The sequence below is a fragment of the Mustela nigripes genome, chromosome 7, assembly GCF_022355385.1.
Source record: "Mustela nigripes isolate SB6536 chromosome 7, MUSNIG.SB6536, whole genome shotgun sequence".
NCBI classification, from domain to species: Eukaryota; Metazoa; Chordata; class Mammalia; order Carnivora; family Mustelidae; genus Mustela; species Mustela nigripes.
In genome coordinates this window covers 78,833,094-78,856,465 of record NC_081563.1, presented here as the reverse complement: position 1 = coordinate 78,856,465, position 23,372 = coordinate 78,833,094, and the positions used below count along the sequence as shown (strand labels likewise).

The 23,372-nt window shown below is 50.0% G+C and overlaps 1 protein-coding gene across 3 annotated transcripts in view; it reads right to left on the bottom strand.

Moving 5' to 3' along the window:
• Window positions 1–8,432: 8,432 nt before the first annotated feature.
• The window catches only part of PRKCE (protein kinase C epsilon), a 477,259-nt gene continuing 462,319 nt past the window's right edge, over window positions 8,433–23,372 (bottom strand). For 2 of the 3 annotated variants that reach the window (XM_059406229.1, XM_059406231.1), the window contains one exon: window positions 8,433–11,635. In XM_059406229.1, coding sequence (XP_059262212.1) covers window positions 11,489–11,635 — 147 coding nt within the window. In that variant the 3' untranslated portion in view covers window positions 8,433–11,488. The remainder of the gene's footprint in view (window positions 11,636–23,372) is intronic. The other variant, XM_059406230.1, reaches the window with a different exon arrangement.

The following is a 23,372-nucleotide window of genomic DNA, read 5'->3' as shown; positions in this document are numbered from 1 at the left end:
GATGGGACAACAGGGGCAGGTTTCTAAAGGGTGGTTTGTTCCCCTCACAGCCAGCCTACACTCTACCCATTCCTGTCCCTGTGCCTTCTGGGCAAACTATGAGCTTGAAACTCCTGTGCTGGGCCCTGGGTGGTCTTCATCCCAAATTTCCCTGTTTCCTCTACCATTTGGGTCAAAACACAGATAGCAGGAAGCCTGGACTGCTGGTGTCACATCTCTTTTTGCAGACAGAAAACCTGGGGCAGGAAGAACTCTTAGTTGTTTCTAGTCCAAGACTCACCATCTATGATGGAACCAAAAAACGAGTGTTCAGACAGAGGAGGGATTCCCTGACCCTCTTCTACCACATAGAAGTGCCTGATCTCTTACACTCTCCTGATGCCAATGCCAATGACACCTCGTGTCCTAGACTGCTTCAGGCTTTCCCCATTGACATGCGCTGTGGAGGATGGGGACCTCAGAGACCATCTGCGCATGCCGTCCCACTGCAGAGGAACCCATGGAGACCCTGGCTCAGGAGGCGACGTGACCAACCCAAGGCCATCAGGCAAGTTGGAGACAGTGACAACATTGGAATTTCAGACACGGCTCCCACTCCCCTCCCCACATCCCCAACTCCTCACCCCCCACCTGACTCGAGCCTCCGGGGGGGGGCCCCCCCCCCCCCCCCCCCCCCCCCCCCCCCCCCCCCCCACAGGCTGTGCTGGGCTCACAGCACTCAGCACTCAGGAGAAGCTCAGTAAATGTCTGAATGGATAGGGAGGCTAGTGAGCATTCGCATTTGGTCAGTGGCCAGGGTGAGGAAGCGAAGCCATGGTTAGTACTAGAGGTTCATGTCTGACAAGGTCAAGTTTAGAGGGTGAGTATGTATAGCCAGGATGAGGAAGTGAACCATGGGAAAGGACTAGGAAGTCAGGCTTTGTTGGGGGCTCTCTGACGGGGTTTAGAAGTCAGCGTGTGGAGGTGGGGGTGGGTGAGAGGTCGGCCTACGGCTGGGGTGAGGTCTTGTCTCTGGGGAGAGGCTAATCGGCCTCTCTTGCTTTGGGTAGCATCCATGGCGTCCCGAGGGCTCTCGCCTAGCCCAGAATGACCTGTGTCCCGAGCGGGGGATGTAGAAGTTAGCTGTGGTGCCCAGAGCAGAGGGTTTGTGAGTGGCACCAAGGCTTACTGTCTCCAGGCTGGGGGTCGGGGTGGCCTTGCGCCTGGGGCTGTGCTCAGCAGCTGGTCTGGGACGCAGACCCTGCGCAAAGGGCGCGCGGGCGCTCGGTGACTAAAGAGACTTCAGACCCTTGGAGGCATTTCCTGTTTTCCAGTGAACTGAAAACTGGCTTCCTGCTTAGAATAGCCCATAGGGAGGGGTTCTTTTTCTGGTGCTGGGAGGGGTGTCTGAGGGTGGAGGATGCAGGCTTTGCTGGGCTCAGGGGCCAGCTCTCAGGGCCCTGCTAGGAGGCAGTGGCATGGGGAGAGGGAGGGGTGGGGCAGGAGAGAAAGAATTCCCAGAGGCCTCTGCCCTGTTTCCTGGCTGTGCCTCTGCATTCACATTCAAAGCTTTCTGAGAGAACAACGTAAGTGGAATTTCATCAAACGATTATACCTCTTCACAAGGAGGTGACATTTCTCGGGTGGGGAGGGAGCAAAAAGCAGGCAGGCCTGTGTCGGGGCAGATATCAGGAGCCCCATGGGTAGAGCCGGGTCTTGGATGCCAACTGGACGCAAATTCAAATGCAGGCTTAGGTCCTGCATCTGCAGGGGGCTGGCTGCATGGCTTGGACAACTTCCTGACCTCGCTGAGCCTCAGAGCCCCCATTTCTCAAGCTGGGGATCTAATCCACATCTTGGGGGCACAGTGCCTGCCTGACCTGAGCAGGCACACTGGAAGCCAGCCTCCTTCCCTCCAGCTGAGCACAGCAGTGACGGGGGTGTTTGGGCGAGAAAAGGATGAGCTCCCTGTGTTCCCACAGCAAACCAATTTGCTCCCCTACAGCCAAAATACTCCCAGCTGCTGCTTCTGACCCTTCCCAGAGCCCCCCCACCCCCACTCTCTGCCAGCATCTCCTTTCCAAGCCCGCGGACACAGCCTGGTCTGCCGGCTCCTCTCTCTGCTCCTGGGTCTCTTCACTTAACTCACTGGGTGGTGATTTGATCTGGGAGGACAGACCTTCCCCCCTCGGCCCCACCCTCCCTGCCGGGCCTTTCCCGGTTCGGTTGTTCCCCTGCCAACAATCACCCCAGCATCCACACAAGATACAGACTGATCACCCCCATGTACATCTGGGAGGGCGGCCGTGGAAGGCAGGGCTGTTTCAGCAAGCACACATCAGCACGGACCATGATGTTTAAGGAGGTATTGGCCAGGACTAGTCTTCCAATGCCACCCCCGCCATGGGCCTTAGCCCCAGAGGATGTGCTAACTGGGAGGGCAGGGCAGCAAGGGAAGGTGGGGAAGGGTCATCCAGGGCAGCCCTGGCCCTGGTTTCATCTGCTGTCTTTTGTGTCACCACTCTCACCTCTCAGTGAACAGAACCCACGTGGAGGGGCCCTCAGGAGTGGATCCCCTCACCGGAGCTAGAATCCCCGGAGGTGATTCTGAGTCACGGGGGCTTATGCAGGTGACAAAAGGGACTGGGCTAGCACATCTTTAACAGGACCTTGATTTACAACTTAAAAAAAGAAAAAGTTTAGCCCTACAATCCAGACCTCCATGGGTAGTTCTGCTTCGAATGTTAGGGGTGGGGGGTGCCTGGGTGGCTCAGGTCATGATCTCAGGGTCCTGGGATCGAGCCCCACATCGGGCTCCCTGCTACGCAGGAAGCCTGCTTCTCCCTTTCCCACTCCCCCTACTTCTGTTCCCTCTCTTGCTATCTCTCTCTGTCAAATAAGTGAAATCTTAAAAACAAAAAAAAGCAACACACAACAAATGTTAGGGGTGGCCTTGATCTTCTTAAGCATTATTATATAATTCACTTAATGGTCATATTTCTTGTTTATTATCAAGACCCTGCCCCCACATAAGTTCTCCAAGGGCACCAATTTTCATGTTTTGCTTACTGATGTCTCGATGAATGGCTGGCACATGGTAGGGACTCTATGAACACTCGTGGAATAAGTGAGAACGAACAGTCCTGCATTATCGATTCCATGTGTAAATACTTTATCTGTCCTATCTGAGCACACATGACCTGTCCCTGAGTATGACAATCTTGGCAACCACGTGTAGAATGGGCTTAAGAACACAACAGTTGCATGAAGTTGTGAGGACTGAGTTATATAATTTCTGACTTTCAGTTTCCTTAACTATAAAAGGGAGAGAAAGGGACTTAACTACCATAGAAACTATTAATTACCCATACCATGTGATTTTTGTGAGGCTTGAATGGATTACTTATGTTAAATGCCTAACACGCTGTCCAGAACGTAGAAGGATAATGCAGGTGAAACTTAAATATTTAATGACCCAAAGAAGGTCAGTGGTAAGATTCTGCAGTTGGTGCCCAGCTGGCAACCCCTTCAGAGCCCAAGAGCAGTGCCTGCTCCCACACACAGAGGGCCTGAGAAGCAGTAGGGCTTGGAACAACTTACTCGGCATTTGAGTAACCTCCAGAACTGAGGTTGACTTGACCTCAGTCCTCGGGCAGCAACAACAGGATCCGATCAGAATCAGAGTGGGCAGGGATACCTGCTCTCTCCTGCCATCCACAAAGACAGCCCTCTAATGAGGGTAGGGCTGGACTCTCAGAGAGACTGTCCCACCTGCAGAGACCTTCAAACCGCTCTGAAGGGCTCCTGTGACCCTGGTAATCTCATGTTGAGAGATGATGTTGTTGCATTGCCCTAGAAGCCGGGTCCCCAACCCAGCCCTTCTGTGCTACCCCAGATTGAGTGCGAGTCTGGTACTAGTGTGGTAAGCATCTTTGCCATAGACATCTTTGTGGCAAACACTTCTGCTGCATGACCAGTTGGCCATGAGACAATTTGGCTGTAAAAGATTAAAAAAAAACCCCAACAACAACTGGTTGACGCTTTGGTTTTGTTTCTCTATTGATACCATGGGCCCATTTTTATATTCGCCCCTTTTTAGGTTCTATAGATCTTCGCCTTCACGATGGTCTACACAGCAGCTTGGAGTGTTGAGTCCACATTTCCCACAGATTGTCAGAGCTGCTGACAATGGGCACGTGACCATAAACCAAGAACAAACAGCAGTGTGGAAGGCCTTCACAGCGCGGCACAACACTCGGTTACAAAGATGCGTCCTCATACTTGGAATCGCATACCTCTCTTAGAGGAGAGAGAGGGAGAAACTGCAGTGAAGAAAGAGAAAGCGAGATGCCAAATGAGACAAATCAACAAGCGCGCGCGCACGCACACACACACAGTGTAATACTGTGATGGAAAGGCTGTGAAAACCGTGTTTTTGTACAATCCATGAAATAAAATCAGTTATTTGAGCAGCACTGCCAGTAATCTACACTATACATTTCGAGTGTATTCAAATATTTTGAACTTCACAATAAAGTCTTTTTAATGTTGCTATTCACTTTTCATGTTTTATCATGTCCCTTTTAATGAAAATCTCTCTTCTGTTTTTTGTGATTTTTCTCTCTTACAGCAAAATCGCCTTACGGCTAGTTAGTTGTGGCGTGAAGATGCTCGCGGCAAGGTTGCTTACTGCCGAACAAACCTGAACCAGCTGAGTGGCCACCCGGAAGGCCCTTCTCTGCTCTGCCCTTTGCATCTCTACAGCCTCGTCGTCCTTCAGTGCCCTCGCACCACGGCCTCTTCCAGGAAGCCTGCCAGGACAACACAAACCTAGCCCCCTTCTCTGGACTTCCCAATCATCATCTACAGGGCTGATCTCTGTCTCTCTTGTCTGCCTTCTGCTGCTCTCCTGCATGGGCCTATCACACCTTGTACTGGTGGAACTTCCCTGAGTGCCAAGACCTTGTCCTCACTTGTAGTCCCTTCCTGCCTCAGAGAGGGTCCTTCACAGGTTGGTGGGGTATGTAGGTGCTCCCAGAGACTCAGGGGCAGGCAACTGGGGGATGAAAGGAAACAAAGCAGAGCGAGGACAGGAGAGCAAAAGTCAGTCATCGGCAGACCAGGCCATGCTGCCTGTGCAGCAAGCTGGGCTCTGATCAGGGGCAGACTGCCTTGGGCAAGAGAGAGAAGAGCTACAGTTCTAGAGGCGGTGCTTTGGAACCTTTTATCTCACTGACCTTCCACAAGAGGACTTTGAGGTAGTAGGTCTTGTTATCACCATCTGATGAATGTGGAAGCTGGTTTGGAAATGCACAGCTGCCTGCAGGAGTGGAAAACACAAAAGCCAAACCTCTGGTGGCAGAGGCCCTGAACCAATGTTTCTGACACACTTCCCTGGGTTCTTTTTGGTGAGCTCAGTGGCTGCCAGAAGGAGAGGCTTAGCTGCTCCCTGAGGACCTCCCAGACCACCTCTGGAGACACACGGACATGTTATTAGCAAGCAGGCATCAAGAGTCTTGAGGCCGTTCAGCAAGTTCCATGAGGTTCCAGCCCTGTCAGTCTGGGTGTTTTCAATAGTGCCTTGAAGAAAAGGTCCACGCAGGTCCAATGCAACCCTGGGCCAGCCACGGGTGAGGCTGCTGTGGGAGTTGGGTAACCGAGGCTCTGCCAGGACGACAGAGGGACACGGGTAGCTTATGGGACCAGCCTGTGCCATGCTCAAGGGTGAAAGACAAAAGTCATCCTAGGAGTTGTGTGTGTGTGTGTGTGTGTGTGTGTGTGTGTGTAGGGGCAATTTTTTATTGACATACAACACACACACACAGAGCCCACCAATCATAAGGGTACAGCTCAGTGACCAATCACAAAGTGAACACAGCTGTTCCACAGCTCTCAGCTCAGAAGCCAAAACTTGGCCAGCATCCCAGAAGCCCTTTCTTGTGGCCCTTCCTCGTCACGACGTCCCCTCCCCACTAGGGCAACCACTAACCTGGTTTCTAGCAGCACGGATGATCTGTCTTGGGACTTGACACAAAAGGATTATTTTCCTTTAGTCTGCCTTCCTTTGCTCCAGGCTTCTTGAACTCTCCATTATGCTGTGAGGTTCATCTGCATTGTTGCCTGTAGCTGTAAAGCATTCAAGACTCTCCAGTGTCCTATTCTGCAAATACCACGGAATGCATTTCTTATTCTACGGCTGATAGACTGTTCTGTTGAGCCAAGGGTGTTCATGTTTGGCTTTAGTAGACTTTGCATAGCGAAAATTTTTCAAAGTAGTCATACGATTTTACACTCAAACCAGAAACACCACAAGTTCCAACTGTTCCTCGTCCTTAAGGAAACTTGATGATGTCTGCCTTCAATGCAGTCCTTCCAGCAGGTGTGAAGTGAGGCTGCAATGATTTAAACTTGCACTGGCCCGATTCCTAGGGAAGTAGAAGACTATTTCTTACGTTGTTTTTTGTTTTTAAATGTGGAGATTTGCCTTTAAATATCTTTGACCATCTATTATCTCAAATATGGCCAACGTCACCTTTCAAACATTCTTCATGCTAGTTAACAAGCCATCATTTTCCTTGAGAAAATATTTTCCTGGGATCCTTCATGCTAGTGACAAAACCTCCAGGTGTTGATGGGAGATAAGAGGGAGCAGAAGAACTTGCAGCAGCCTTCTGGAAAAAAACCCTCTCCGATCTGCTGTCCATCCCTGGAGGAGATACTCCTGATTGACAAAGCCGTTCCATCCTTAAGTTACCGCTTACAACCAACGTACCCTACATGTAATATCATCACCGAGGCTAAAGTACTCTCAGGTAAGAGATTTCGCAATATGGCGCCTAAGCCTTTTTTCTACACCATCTCTGCCACCGCAAGTGTTATGACAACACATGTTACGTGGCTTGGTCATCTTATCACCTGGGGATCTTTAGGCTGGGGCTATCATAGCACTTGACTCTGTTTAGGTAGAAGAAGATGGAGAAGGGGCAATGTGCCCATTGATTTCATGAGAAATCTGTTGGACGGGCAGGTTCTCAATTCAAGGGCACAGCCACCCAAACAGGCTTCCCCAAATCAGCTCTGGAACCATCTGAGCCCCACCAGGAACCTGTGTTCGCGGCTTCCTGGAACCAGTGCCTGGCTTTCTCTTCTGAAACGTGGCCAGGGGTGGGGAGAGAGGTTCTAAACCAGGGATGCTGACCAGCGATTGACTTTTCTTATAGCTTCCATGGGATTTGTGGAGTATACAGATTTGGGAGGATGAGCTCCCTCATCTCCCAGACTTTAGAGTTCTCTCTTCTGGGCCACTAGGCAAGGGAGATGTAGGCTGGTCAGATTTCATTCAGTGAAATGCTTGGAGAGGTCTTCTGACCCTCCTAGAACAGATCCTTTTATTTCTCCTGACTTTTATTTAAATCAGACAAGCTGGCAAGATGTTTGTGTTTCCTTGGTCACATACCTAGACACTTGCCTGAAACAGCGAGGAAACTATGTGATATGTGCAACTTTCCTGTTGGTTGGGGTAGGTTTGGAGGTCCACGCTACATCTCCAGGAAGGCAGGAGACATTATTGAGGGGAGACTGAGAGTACCTTCAGGATAACGGCCAACAGTCACTGGCAGGCTTATGAGGAAGCGGTTTTGAGGGCTGAAAGGGTGACAGGTTGGCCATTCCTTCACCTGAGGATGACAAATAATAAAACTGCAATCTTGTCCACAACTCGTACGGAAGACAACGTTGTGATGAATTGAAATTTGTGGTGTACTCAACGGGGTACTTAAATATTCTTGAAAAATCTGTGCTGGAGAAAGAAGAGGAGCCTTGCAGAACTGGCAATGTGACATGAGAACAGAGCCCTAGAGCGAAGGAGGTGGAGAGCCCAGGAGCTGCCATGATGGCCACGAACTTGGGCCGTGCAGTGGAGGCGGGCACGAGCTAACGCTCAGAGCCCCAGTGGTCAGTCGTGTGCTCCAGGCCCAGACTGCAAGGGGCTCCCAGTCTAGGAGGAGTTTCTTGGGACTCCAAAGAGTTCTGAACGGCCAGTCAGAACCTGAGTCCTGACGAAGCTTGCATGGGCATTCGGCTTCAAGGAGATTCAGCGTTTGTTTCTCTAGAAAGACAAGAATGTGGGTGTTGCCTGCTTTGCTTGCCCATCTTCCAAGATTCCTGGGCAGACGGGATGGTTTTGCTCCATGCCCAGACAGCCCAGAGCCACGTCTGAACTACTCAGGCCCCTTCCATCCCTGCGGTGGCAGTCCCAGAAGCTTAGAGGCCAGGCTGGGGTGAGCCAATATGGTCATGTGCATCCTTCAGGCATCTTCCAAGGGCAAGGGCAAAGCTGAAACCACGTCTAGGTTTTGGAATTTGGAATCTCAAGCATACGCAGGGCACAAAGGTTCAATGGTGCCACCCTGCTCCTCACAGAGGAGATAAAAACACATACTGGAGCCCAGAAATACGATTTAACGCCATTGTATTTATTAGGTTCTGAAACAATACACATTCACATCCTTTTGAATACAGTACATTTGGCACAATAATGTTTACAATGAAATAACACTAATGAATGGCAAGAGATTAAAATTACATCCAGAAAAGAAAAAAAAATGTACAAATAAAGCATCACAATACAAAAAACCCCTAAAATTGAATACATTTTATATTTAGCCAGAATTATTTTGCACATAATTTAAAAAGAGGTAATTTTTTAGCCTTTTTTTTTTTTAAAGCAAGAATGCATTTTTTTTTCACCTTTGGAGGAAAAAAAAATGATGTTTTCACTTCACAAAGTCCATAATGAGAGAACACAGGAGAACAGCTATCCTTCATATATTTTTTTGGCTTTTTTTTTTTTCCCCACTCAAGAGCTGGATAGATTAGAAAGAAATGTAACCATGTGTCCACTTCCTAATCCTTGTGAAAACTGAAAGGAAACAGAGAATGCTCAAGGAACACACAAGCTTTTTTTCTATAGACGACATGTGGGATTTGAACCTGCCCGTGTTGAGAACTTGGTCAGCTCCCGCCCCAAGCAGGGGGCGTCCCAGCCAGCCGAGCTCTGGGGCGGAAAGGGGGCGTCTCTGGGGTAGGCACCCCGCGAATGACTGCCTGGAGCTGCCGGGTGGAATGTATTGTTTGACCTTCCAGCAAAAATGCCAGCTGTCCTCTGGGAAGAGCCCCAGCCCTGCGAGAAGGGAACACCACCGAGGCCTTGGTGTAGGCCACTTGGCATTGCAGTTAGAGCTTGCTTGGCCGTTCCAAGTTCATCGTGGCGAAGGAAGCAGAGGAAAAACAGAGCAGTAGTGATGCAAGAGTATGATGGGCAGTACTGTCATGTCTTCTTAAAAAAATGAGATGATGCCACCATGAAGATGTTTCTGTGCTTGTACTCAACTCCAGACGATAGTCTCTCTCCCCAGTATGTCAAGTTACCGAAGATAAATTAAGTTAATCTGCTGTTCCTCATCACTGCACTGGTACGCCAAACACATAAATTGATAAGAGTATAATATTTGAAATTATCATAAGAACAGATAATAATTACACCTGAGTTTTTGAAAAAGTAAAAACGAAAGAGAACTCAAGGTCATCGTTAGTAACAAAGGCTATGACGGGCCAGATGCAAAGATGGACACCAACTCCCTAGGGGCTCAAGCTAGTCACCGTCCACGCTTTGAAACCACCATCAAAACCGTTCCTTTCCCTTCCCCTTCTCTCTCTGGGCATAATAGACCATGGGAGCACGATATGTGAGACTTAATATAGCTTAATGTATGTTTACATCTTTTGAAATAAACCAAAATGAAATAAACGACACAAAGGACTCCTCCCCACCCTCAAGAAAGAAACACCTTATCTCTCGGTAACTTGAACCAATATGCTTACAGAATATTGCACCTGGACATTATTATAATTATTCTTTCATAGACTAAAGTTTTATAATATGCCTGAACATGCAGCAGTTGAATACCTCTAAATTCAATGAATTAATTCCACAGGCCTTGCAGCAAACACTATATACAAAAATCTCAAATGTACAAAAGGCAAAAAGCTTCATTAGTGCCACTTTGCCACTCACAAGTATACATATTAAGGGGCAGTGGGGAAATCCACGTGCAACAGCTGGAATGGATTCCATTCCCTGCGAAATCAGTTCAGTAAAAGGGATATAACCAAGTGACCGCCGGGAAACGGGTACACAAAGCCACGGAGAACCCTTGGAAATCAAAGAACGTAACACTGTTAGCAATTATCTACAGGAGGTAACATCGCATCCGTGAAATTGGGTCCGTGCGAGTCGCCCCGGCACGGCACACGGGTGTCAGTTTGCAAACAAGTCACTCGTTCGTCTCTGGATACCCTCCACGTGACCCCCGTTTAGCGTCCTTCTGCTGGCCTCAAGAGCAGAGGTTTCATATTTCACTTTACACGTGTAATGTCTAAAGACCACGACACAGTAGTACTACCATTTTCGCAGAGGTGCGCAAAAAAAAAAAGAACACTCTGTTGCAGGAAATAAATAGTGTGTGTGCTGGGAGCTTAGAACGAAACTGCAAAGAGAGTTTGGGAGTGAGCTTGACTAGAACCTCAGGGGCTGGGCCATGACCGTGGTGGCCTCTGTGCTCAGGCAGATCTGGAAGAATGAGGAGCGCTACCTGTTTCCTTCCCTCTCCATTCCACCAGCCCCCAGGCACCATGAGAGCAGGCACGGCGTCAGCCTCGGACCTCGGACGGCTGGTTTCTCATTGTGTATTAGCCCTTTAATAGCTACCTGCGTTAGTATTGGAATTTATAACTTTCAGCCAATTGGACAGCCAATGTGCTAATATGTTTTTCAAATGTTACTTGAGTTCAAAAATCAAATTTCTTTTTCTACAAAGAGGGATTCCTTGCACGAGATACACGGCCTCACAACGTCGGCATGCACCAAAGCTAACACCAAAGCAAGCCAGAATGAGCCATTCCAGAGCAAACCAACCCGGAGAGCCCACCCCTGCATCTGGCCGGCTGTCTCCTTCACAGCATGCCATGAGGGCGCCCACCCCGGGGCCAGAGAAGCACCCGTCTCTCCTGGACGGAGGGGCAGAGGGTGGCAGGCGTGGGGAGGAAGAGGAGCTGAGAGGTGACAGTCGTCGGGACCCTCTGTCCAACAGCAGAGCCAGGGGCTTCTTGTTTGCTCTTCTCTCTGCTCTTTGAAGGGAAAGAACTGAAGTTGTGTCACTGCCGGGAGCCCTCGAGGAGGGGAGACAGGCTTGCTGACAGACCGAACACGGCCCACCGAAACCAGGAGATTCTGCATGACTGATGAGACAAGGACTGGGAGTGCCTTCTGGTCCCCAGGGAGACAAGGGGGGAGCCGCCTGGGATAAGGGAACGCAATAAATAGAGGGTAGATGAGGGACTGAGGCTCTGGAAAACAGGAGAAGCAGTTCAAGGCCTTCGAGCCTCCAGCATAGGACTCTTCTCGGCACCCCTTCCTGAAGCATCACCAAACTCGCCCTGGAGTGGCTTCTCAGGGCATCAGGTCTTCACCAAAGTAGGAGAAGCCTTTGAATTCCTCCTGGTTGATCTGCTTCACAATGGCTTCGTCCACAAGCGTGAGCACTGGCTCTTCCCGGGTAAAATCTTGGTCAAAGTTATTGACGTCTCTTTTGGTTTTCTGCGAGAAGAAAAGAGAAAGCACTGACTCCAGGCTGAGCTTCCTCCCCAGGGCCCCCCGCGGGGAGTGGGCATTACACTGACCAGCCTCTTGCCAAAGCGGGCTGCGAGCTCCCGAGAGCAGACCCAGGGCTGCTCCGATGAGGTCACGATGGATGGCCCCAGGACCAGGAGGTGGCAGAGGACTTGGAGAGGAAGAATGAGTCCACGTGAGAGGGAAGAGGGGGTGAGAAGGGATGACGGAAAAGCAGGGAAGTGGGATTCCCACAGACTGTCGTGTAGGGGTAGGGTATGTGTGTCTGGGACAGGGGGATGCAGAGTTCTCATCTCATACCTCCCCTCCTAGACTATCCCTCTGGCTCCATCAAGACCTCCATCCCTGTGATCCCAGAAACAGACTCCAATCTCCTTCCCACAGAGTCTGCAGTGGTCTTTCTTCTCTAAAGGTAGACCTCCTTAACCTTGCCAGGTCTGCTCCATAGGACATCCTCTCTCTAAGTAGGAGAATGAGTGGGGGTTGGGGAGGAGGGCATCTTCTGGGAAGCCGGCCTCCATCTCTATGTGTACCCACTAAGAGCCTTATTATGCACTCCTGCATTATTTCCACGATTACACTCAACGTGCTGATTTGCAATGAGTTGTGTGTGGGTGTTGTGACCCAGAGCTCCTTAAAGGCAGGGGTCTTGTCTTCTCCAGCCTTGAGTTCCCTACAGGAAGCATCTGCTGAATGAATGAGCTTGGGAAAAAACCCATCCATGACTCCCCAGCTCAGAAGGACCCGTTCCTGGGGGAGGCTCAAGTTCCCAAAGTAGGGCTTATTGGTCTATGGGGGAGAGGAGGAGGACAGCAATCAAATCCTGGTTTGAGAAAAAAATCTGCAAGTGTAAATCACACTCTCTGCCTCTTGGGACTTCCAGTTGATTTGGGAGCCAATATTCCTGTCTCGACCACCCATTGCAAGAGTCAGAACAACTTCCATGGAAAAGGTGGGACTTGGCTGGGGCTGGAAGAAGGAGTTACAATTGCATCGGCAGAGATGGGCAGAAGTCACCATGGCAGGGAGAGAGATGGGGCAAAGGTGGGGGGTGTGGGGCAGGAACACAGAGGACGGAGAAAGGGCCGATGGGTTCACCAAGCTGCCGGGGGTAGAATCCAGCATGGGGATGGAGGCAAGGAGGGCGAGTCCGGGGGGTGAAGACCCCCCGGCCCCACTTCCCTGGAACACACGGCATGATGCCCAGAAGCTTGAAGGAGCTCCTGCCGTACTCTTCTAGGCACTGACTGACTGCTGTTACCCAGGATTCGTGACTTGGATGATGGAATGGATCTTGTGGAAAGATTAGCATTATTATTTGTAGGAGGAATAATATTAATATAAGCTTTGTTCTGTGGAAACTAGTGACCTGAAAAACGTTAATAAGTAGTCTGTGAAAGAAGGGGCTTTGAGACAAAGCTATTTTTGCACTCGGCTCTTGGAGGTTCGCCACGTACACTGGCGGATTAAAGGTTCTCAGACCTCCTAGGGTCAAGAAACCGGGTTCAGTGCGTTTAGGACAGGCTTCTTCAAACTTGACATGAAACCTTTTTTCTTTCCTGAATAGCTTCTCAACATCTCCCTCAGGAGGAGGGCTCTGCAACACAGTTTGGGAAAGGCGGCTTTACAGTTTACGAAGCAAAGCACCTTCCCATTCATTTCCTTATTTGATCCTTGGAGTAGGCAGGTACTGTTATCCTGATTTTACAGATGAACAAAGTGGGGCTTAAAGAGATCTGCTGACTTCACCAGGGTCACCCGACTAGTTAGGAGCAGAGTCAGAGTCAGATCTGGGTCTCTGTGTGATGCTGCGTTCGTGAAGCGTCTGGAGAGCTAGACCCTGCAGACACGGCAAGATGGAGCAAGGATCAAAGCCCACAGGGAGACACTGAGGCCAGGCTGCTGGGCTACAATGGCACCAGAAGGGGTGGCCAGTGGGCAAGCATGGCAGGGGAGGCTGTAGGTTGGGGTGATAGTGGGTAACTTGGCAGGAGAGGATGTTTGCAGATCACCCCAGGCTGAGATCAGAATCAGGAGAACCGCACCGAGCAGGGAGGAGTAAAGATTTCAGCACCCATCAGTCCTGCTTGGGGTCTTTTCTCTGGGCTTGAGCTGCATAGTTCAGTCCGTCCCAGATACCTTAGAGGGAAGACAGAAGGGAGATACAGAAAACCCAAGGGATGGAAACAGGACCTGCTACTGAAGGATGTGGGTGTTGCTCTTGAGATGGGGAAGCCAAGATGTGGCTCAGTTGCCTCTACCAGGAGGGGCTGGCTCCTGGGCAGGAGGCCGATGGGGTCTCCACCTCCAGTGTGTATACTACAAGCGGAAAGGAAAGGGCGGCCCTGTGAGGACAGGAACTTCGGAGAGGAATACCGAGCCCATCTCCACAGTGACGGGGAGGGTCAGTGCCCGAGTCAAGGGTGTGAAGATGCCTCTTCTGAAAGTCTCTGTCCAAGGTGGGATGGATTCACTTGGATTGAGGAAGGGGTTGCCGAGCATGGGTCTGCTGGGCCAGGTAAAATGAGTCTACAAGGAGGAACAGGGCAGGGAGGAGTGACTTGGGAAGCACTTAGCACCATCCCAGAAGATGACCAAGAGATGTCCTTGATGGGGAGCAGGAGGGATGGAGAGCGGCAGAAGGAGTAGTAGAAGAAGAGAGTGGCAGAGGAGGTGGTGTGAAGACAGGCGAAGAAGAGAAACAAGGAAGAAGGCAGGAGGAAAACTTCTTCTGTAACATGGCCAAGCGTGGGCGGTGCCTGGGTCTCCAGTAGCGACGGAAGCAGGGAGCTCTCTTTCCCGGCTCCCTCTCACTGGGCACACCCGAGGGGGAGCACGTGTGTACAGAGAAGTTTGGGAAATCTGGAACTACTCTGGAACTACTCTGACCCAGGTCCTCCCTGTGTAGCTACTGTTTGTGCTTCCCCTTTCAGACCTGAGTGGCCATTAGTCACGGAAACTGGTTTCAGTTCCCGAGGTCAGTCAAGCGTGGTGATGGAGCTCGATTCCACAGGCTGTCTGAGTGTCGTCCTTCGCTGACTGTGGACCAGGGACCAGGGGTCAGTCAGCACAGCTAGGGATGTTCTTCCCAGAGGATCTAGCTAGAGATCCTCTAGCTCCATTTCACGTTAGTCTGGGGAGCCATCTAGCCTGGCTCTGGGCTTTCCAGAGGTCACAGAATCCTCGGTAGCATGTGAGTGACTGTGCCATTCTTCAAGAGCTCTAGAGAAAAACACACTTGCCTCGCTCGCCCCCTTATCCAACCTGGCCCAGGCCCTTCCAGATCCTTAGAAGCATTTTAGGTGCATGTCAGTTACTCATCTCCAATTCAAAAATCCAACACCCCCACTTTGTGTAATTCCTATTAACCTTAGACACTGGAGAAGTTTTCTAAAGCAGGCATCTCTGGGAAATACCACCCCCTATTAATAGCCTGGAGACAGCAGGCATAGTATCCACCTTTTTGAAAACGATTGGGGATTGTATCTTTACTCACTGATTTTATTCTTTGAAAAGCTGCTTCCTTCTCTCAGCAAGCACAAGACTCAACTCCAAGGTTCAGATGCGCAAACCCACAGAGACACTCCCTGTTTACCTAGACCCTTGGTCATCCCATACACCTCTCCTAAAATCTCCATGTCAGACTCAGCCCACACTGCGGAATCTAAGAGGTGATGCTGGGACCTCTTCAGACCTTATCTCCTCCACAAAGCCCTCCCCACATCCCTGGCCCCCACTCAGGGGGGCAACATGGAGTAGGAGAGCGCGAGCACTGGCTAACCTCTTATGCTGAGCCTGGCGCTTCCTGATTATATGATACAGTGTGAAATCACTCTTTGTGACTTAGTCTTCTCATCTGTAAAATGGAGATAGTAACAGGCACTCCATAGGTTACCTTGAGGACTCAATGGGATGTCAGATGTTAGGTGCCTCAGTATAGACCCCAACATATAATGGGCGCCCAGGAAATGTGCCCTCCAAGTCTGGACAAACTGTGTGCCGTGGCACATTGTGTACAGTGTGGCAGTTACCCACATGGTCTGTGTGATCTGCCACTGATGCCACAGGCTTCTTGAATGGACTGACTTACATTTCTCGGTAGGCCTCCAAATACCAAGCCAGTGCAGAGCCAGGGTCTGCCTGAACATTCCAGGGCTTTCTCTGGAAACTGAGATTCTTCCAATGGCACTGGGTAGCTCTTGGGAAAAGCCCCAGGGTCTTATAGTTCTCTATTTCTAGGACCCTTCAGGGTCTCATCCCCACCTAGCTGCCCACTTCTGGGCCCTGTTGCCCTCTGAGGTTCTCTGGACTCACCGGCCTCCCTCGACTCTAAGCCTTTGCGCAGCTAATCCTCTGCCTGGAACCCCCCCTCTCATTCCTGCCTTCTGCCTGCAGGTCCTCATCATCCAGCTGGGTTTCTCACCTTGCCCCTGCAGACCTAGAGGCCCCTCCTTCAAGCAGCCTTCCTGTCTTTCCATGCCTCTGAGGAGTGCCCCGTCAACTACCCTAACTCATCACAGCACGGAGCGCATGTATCCTCCTCCTTTCGACTCATCTATGAGCTCTGGGCACGAGAACTGGGTTGAACTCCCATTCCGTCCCCAGCCCACCGCCTGGCCTGGCAAACAGGGATCAACAAATATCTGCTGAAAAAGGAGTGACTGTATTTCTCTTGCTGCTGCTATCCCTACAGCCAGTGAAGTGCTCTGGATTCAGGACCACTGGCAGCCGGGGTCCCAGAAGGGCCTCCCATTTGGCGGAGCGTGGGCAAAGTGGCGAGATGGCTGAACGTGTGACTCAGGAGGGGCCTAGAGCCCAGAGAAACAGGTAGCCTTGGGCCTAGGTTGTGGGGCTTCCTCTGTGAGCTGTTGTCAGCTCGGGGGCCCTGGGGTTCCCTGATGACTGCAAAGAGACAAACACAAACAGGTTCAACAAGGGTTTGGGAAAATTCCATCAAGACAGATGGGCTAAGGGGAGCTGATGTCACTACCCCTTGTGGCTGCTGTTAGAGGAAAAGGACACTCCCGTTCCCGCTGGCATCCCTTCAGAGATAAGGTCTCAGAGCTGAGAGGCCTGGGGCCAACCATGGGGGCGGGGCACAGCTCTGGTATCTGCAGGGAGGGGAGGGAGGAAACAGTTATGCGAGGCTCCAGATCCTTCTGAGAAACTGCATCTGAGAAGCAGAGTGCAGGGGCCGGGGCCCTGCCTTCTAAATCACCAGGGGCTGAGGGCTGGGGGATCGGCGGGCTATGGCAGTGCTCCGCCATTGGCAGGGACAGGGGCGGGTGGCCCGAACGTGCACTTCCTGTCTGGCTGGTGCAGTCCCTTCACCGACTGCACTGAAGGCACAAACATGGGCTCTCAGAGGAGCCAGCGAGTCCTGCTTCTGTCTTCATCTGATTACGAGGAGATCAACAGATGACTTTGTTCTCAAGCACAGAGCAAACTCCCTAATCTCACAAGCTGGAGCGTGGAGCCGGCTTTCGTGTGGCCACTCTGCAAGTCCCTGCCCAGCTCTTTACCTCTGCCTGGCAGGACAAGAGCAGAGGTAGGGGTCCCCGTGATACCCACACACGGCCAGTAGGGGGAGGGTGGGGGAGGGGCAGGCTATGGCCACCCCGTCTCCAAAAGGCCAGCTTTTTTGGGTCCAGGTCCCATATCAGGTCCCAGCTCCCTCTGACAGCAGCCCCACCCAATCTCACCCCCTCCCGGCTCCTATGGCACTTCCTGGGCCATGCATGTGGCCTCTTTGAATAGGTCCTGTGTGTCCTTGTCTCCTCTCTGATCCCTGCCCAGTGGGGGATATGGCAGACCTTAGTATCCCTTGGCTTGAAGGAATTACATTCATGCTTAACAGTCAAACCCCAGATTCCTCCTAGCTTTGAAATGTCAATAGTCTTGTCTAAGCTCCACTTCACTCTTTGAAGTACTTGAAAAGGAAAAGCGAGTACTTGAATAATTAGAATGCTTGCTCACTATCAATGAACTGAATCTGCACACACACATATATATTCATGGTACCATACATTCGAAATAGCAGATGATGCGTGTCCACGTTTATACATACATGCTTACACGTGAAGGTAAATGAAATACAGAACGTGTAAGTGCATAATCTCTTGCCTGGCAAAAATGAGGGCTGGAACAGAATTTCAAGTTAACAATCATTTACCTAGAAATTTCTGCAAACATATCCTCCATCCCTTTCTCCCCCTCTTAATTTTGTTAACCAAGCACTGGTCAGACTTCTGAACCTTATTTATAGAAATCAGCGTAAGATGTACTGAGTTCATCTCCCATTGGTTTGCCCACGGACCTTCTCCAGCACCTACCCTGCTTTGAGCCCTCGGTGGTTCCCTGCCGTTTTAAAATCCATCTCCTTCTTAGCATGTGGTGGCCATAGCTGACCTCTCGATTCCGGACTCTGGTTTGAACTATGCTACGTGCTGTGGCATGACCTTCCACTTGGTGGGAACACTCATGTTAAACTGGTGTCTAAGCTAGTACTGCCGTCTTACCACTTCTCATGCAGCTGTGATGAATCATGGATGCTCTTTGTGTTCTCAATCCAACGTAACCCCATTATGCTTGAGTGGTGTCTCCCCAAAAGATACGTTCAATTCCTCAGAATGTGACCTTATTTGGACATAAGGTCTGTGCAGATGTCATCAAACTGAAGTCGTGAGGGTGGGCCCTGACCCAATGCACCTGGTCTCCTTTTGCGAAGGGGAAGTTTGACTACAGAGACCAATGTGCACAGAGGGAATCCCAATGCAGAGCCACAGGGGATTGCCAGCTGAAAAACAGAGAAGCTGCCACGAGCCCAGGAACGTCTGGATCCATCAGAAGCTGACAGGGGCGAGGAAGCCCCGCCCTTGCCCCCACAACTGCCATCTCCTTGGTTGTGGGGGAAGCATGGCCCTGCTGATAGCTAGATTAAAGACTTCTCTCCAGGACTGTGACACAACAGTTTTCTGTTCTAAGGCACCAGTTGGTGGTACTTTGCCAAGACAGCCCTAGGAAACGGACACAAACGCCAATCTTCTGAAACGGACTTTTTGAATCCACATGTGACCCTTTGCACAGCGCTTTGATTTCTTCTTATTTTGGTACTTACTTCCGGCTTGTCGAGAAACCCCCAGAAATAACGATTCTGTAATTTACTTTTCTGATCTCAGTCTGTGACCAAAACAGGAGGGATGATGACTATACCTCGCTTGCCGAGGGTTCTAGGACACCCTGTAAGTCATGCTCATGTAAACTCTAAAGTACTGTGGGAATAGAACTCTAATTCTATCATCCATCTTCTCTGCTCTGTCCTTCGGCTCTGTGTCATCCCAAAACATGACAGGCACGCCTCCCGTTACTCCATTAAGACGCGTATGATAATGCCATGTGAGGCAGGCTAAGGCTCGATGCCCTCTGACCTCCGCCCTCTCGCAAAGCTGACAGGTCCACCAGCACACTTGGGCAGTGGGGGGGGGGGTGGCATTGCTGGTTAAATCCACTATGAACTGACCAGCCATGGTCACTTTTTCTATCTGGTTCAGGAGGCTGGTATTAGAGACTTCCAATTGCTTCGCTGGAACAAGGACACACAACGTCTGCCTCATTTCTCTGGTCCACTGGTCTAGAAATGAAGTTAATTGGCTCCAAGTGATTACTGTTTGCCCCTTAAGTGTCCACAAGCTATCTTCTTAGAGAAGCTTCCAGATCCTGCTCTTAAGAGCAACTAACTCCAAGTATCCCCAATCCACATGTTCTGTATTTTTGCATACAGGGGGACTGTTTGCCCGTCTCCCATCATTTGGTATCACTCTTCTGTTCCATCGAATCCAAATTACCAAACAGCGGATTTTTCAGTAACAGGACAGGTAATTCCCCTGGGCCTAGAGCAGGAGCTGCATGCTGGATTGCCTGGAGCTCTGCAAAACAGTGATGCCCCGCCCTGAGTCAGAGACTCAATGCCATTGCTCAGGATCTGCCCCAGCCACGGGCACGCCCTCACCCCCCTGGGGCGCTTAACTCACCTCCCTTAGATTTCAGTTCACTCTTAGTGATTTTTGCCCTAATCCTTGTACTTATAAGAGATTTCCCTTTGGGGAAAAGTGAGAGACAAAGTAATAGCCTTGCTTTTTGTCACTGGTGAACAGGGTGTTCTCCATCCTGCCTATGCATCAAAAAAAGCCAAAAAAACAAAGTGCAACTGACAAAGGAGACCTCTTGCACTGCTGGTGGGAATGCACACGGGAGCAGCCACTGTGGAGGACAGATGGAGGCTCCTCAAGAAGTTAAAAACAGAGCTACCCTACGATCCAGATCCAGCCATCGCACTGCTAGGCATTTGCCCAAAGAAGACAAACACGCTAATTCTAAGGGATACATGCCCTCCCCCACCATCCCAATGTTTACAGTAGCATTCTCTACTGAGATCCAAGATGTGGAAGCGGCACAAGCAGCCATCGACTGGTGAATGGACAAAGAAGGGGTGGTGTACGCACGTGAGGGCATGTCTGGACCTAAGAAAGAATGCCACCTTGCCATTTGCAACAACGTGGATGGAGCTACAGAGTATTATGCTCTGCGAGATAAGTCAGTCAGAGAAAGACAAAAACCATATGATTTCACTCATATGTGGAATTTCAGAAACAAAACAAACCAAGCACAGAGAGAGAGAGAGAGAGAAACCAAGAAGCAGACACAGGGATAGAGAACAAACTGATGATTAGCAGAGGGGAGGTGGGTGGGGGAGGGGAAGGGAGATGGGGATTAAGGAGTGCTCTCACAGTGACGAGCCCCGGTGATTAAAATAAAAACGTAAACAGGGGCACCTGGGTGGCTCAGTGGGTAAAACCTCTGCCTTTGGCTCAGGTCATGGTCTCAGGGTCCTGGGATCGAGCCCCGCATCTGGCTCTCTGCTCGGCCAGATTCCCCCTCTCTCTTGGCCTGCCTCTCTGCCTACTTGTGATCTCTCTCTGTCTCTCTCTCTGTTAAATAAATAAAATATTTAAAAAAACAAACCAAAAACACCCGTAAAAAACAAAAATAAAAAAACCCCAAAGGGCCACCACATGGACACTTGGGCCTTGCCCTGCACCTCATAAATTGGACCCTCCAAGGGTGATCCTCTGTATTTTTTTTTCAAGCTTTGTAAAATATGAATCCTTCGTAAAAAATACAAAGACAAAATACAAATCCTCTGTATTTTTTTTTTTTTAAAGCTTCATAAGTGATTCTGACACGCAGCCTGGTTGAGCCCCTCTGTGTAAAGGACCAGTGGATCCCTTCCTCGCCTCTTTTCCTTAGCAGTTTCAGGAATAAGACTAGGGTTTCTAGGTCTTCTGAATGTCCAAGAAATGCTCCAGATACATTTTCATGTGAGATCTCCTAATTTTTAGATGATGCCAACTAATTCAACTGAAAAAAAAAATATGGTTGCCTGGGTGAAGGGGTCACACATTCTCTAGCTTTTGACTTTTACTCTAGTAAAGTTACTTCCATCTTTTAGGGGAAAAGAAAATGAAGACCCATTTGCTTTTTAAGCACAAATGATTCACTTCACGACACTTAAAAATGGGGCATCACTTGGTTCTTGGCTGTTCACTGGTCCAGAGGAGAGGGTCATAGCGGCATGGTGTCTTGGCTGTGGCCTGCAGGGCTGAGGAGCCACCCAAGCTGCAGGCAGTGGCCCCAAATGCCTCCTTCCCAAAATCTGGGCGACTGCCTTTTGTCTAAACCACTTCTGAGGAAAGCTCCTTAACGCCTCAGGCAGTCTCTATACGTATATTTTTTAAAAAAGGACCAAGTCCCTCTGAGAACCAGGCGTTCCAGATGAGCCACCACAACTGAGTTCTGTCCAATCGGCTGCTGAAACTCAACCATTTCCACTCTGTCCTTGTCCTCTCATGATTGTCTGCTAGACTATAAAAGATACACACTTTTACAAACTATAAAAGATACACATTTTTACAAACTCCATTTGAAGAGCTACTTTGGAAATACTTGCCAGCTAACACCAGCCTCCTCCCTCACACCCAGCAAATACTTTGGTGAGTCAAGGAGCGCAGCCACTTACAATCTGTTTATGAATCCGAGGGTCTACAAGGGGCTAAAGACCTGGCCCTCTGCAGGTCCTTACAGGGAAGGGCAGGTATCCCTGCTAGAAAGAAGCTGTTACCAAACTCTGTACACTCGCTACAGTGCTTTTTAAACAAAACTTCGCAGCAACCATCTGAAAGCTGGGTTCATCTGGAAGGCAGTGCCATCTAGAAACCCACAGAACATGGAAAGGAAAACCTAAGACACAACTCCCCGGCATCCTCTGCTTACCCCGGTCAAGTGGGGGAACTAGCCAAGGTGATTTTCAAAGTTGCCCTACCTCTAAATTCTACAGCTCAATTATTTTAAGTGAAGTATTTTTTTTTTTAAAGATTTATTTATTTATTTATTTATTTATTTATTTATTTGACAGAGAGAGAGAGAGAGGGAGGGAGAGGAAGAGGGAGAGAGAGAGAGAGAGAGAGATCACAAGTAGGCAGAGGCAGGCAGAGAGAGAGAGAGAGGAAAGCAGGCTTCCTGATTCCAAGGACCCTGGGATCATGACCTGAGCTGAAGGCAGAGGCTTAATCCAGTGAGCCACCCAGGCACCCCTAAGTGAACTATTTCAAGGCAAGCCTCTTAACTTGGGTTCTTATTCCTAAAGCAGGAGTGGGGAGTTTCTTCGGAACGGCCATATAGTAAATATGCAGGTGTTGCAGGCCCTCGAGTCCCTGTGACGAGCAGTCCACTCTAGCACGGAAGCCCACAGCAGCCAGAGACAAGCTACAACCACACTGTACACTGTGGTCCAGGAACACTTTATGTACGCACACTGACATTTGAGCTTCATCTGATGTTTGAGTGTCATGAAACGTTCTTCTTCAACCAGAGGAAGAACAATGTAAAATCCATTCTTACTAGTGCAAGGGCTACATAAGAAGAGGCAGTGGGCGGGATTTAGCCTGTGGGCTGGTTTGCCAAGCCCTGCAGCAGGGAATGGACTTCCTGGCCTCCGTGAACCTCATAAAATACAGTACAGGCTGTTGTGCGGATGGAAACATTTTCCCGGAGAGAATTTACTGTTTCAGATTTTTGAAGGGCTGGGATTCTTGATTGCTAAGACGCACAGATTTCAAAGTTTCCCCTTGTACAAAGCCTGGATCTCTCCAAGGCATGATAACTCTGGGGGAATCCACATAGAGGAGAAAGCCCTGGGAAACAGTCTCAGGACCTGAAATGTCCCCTGTGGCTAAAGTCCCTCGGACCATGCGGTCACCAGCATGAAATGTCCCCACTAGCATATTCAGTGCCCAGCAGGAAGGCTGAAGCGACCCTATGAAAACGACTGGGAGAAGTCCCCTGGACTCAAACTATGTATCTGAGGCTCTTTCCAGAGGGTTCTTTTAAGACCAGGCGAAGCCTTCTGTATCGAAGCTTTAACTCCACAGACAGCATTTCTTCATTCCCTTTAGGGAAGGAGGCATTTCTGTGCAGCCCCGAAGGGTGGATACTTCTACCTGCTAAAACCCTTCCAGCCCGCCACCCTCCTGGGCCTGCCGAGGTCCAGACATAGGCACACCTTTGACTGTGACTATTTGACTCGAAAATCTGGTCACAAATACATAATGCATACATTTGGCCAAGAGTCATTCTGAGCCACGTGGTT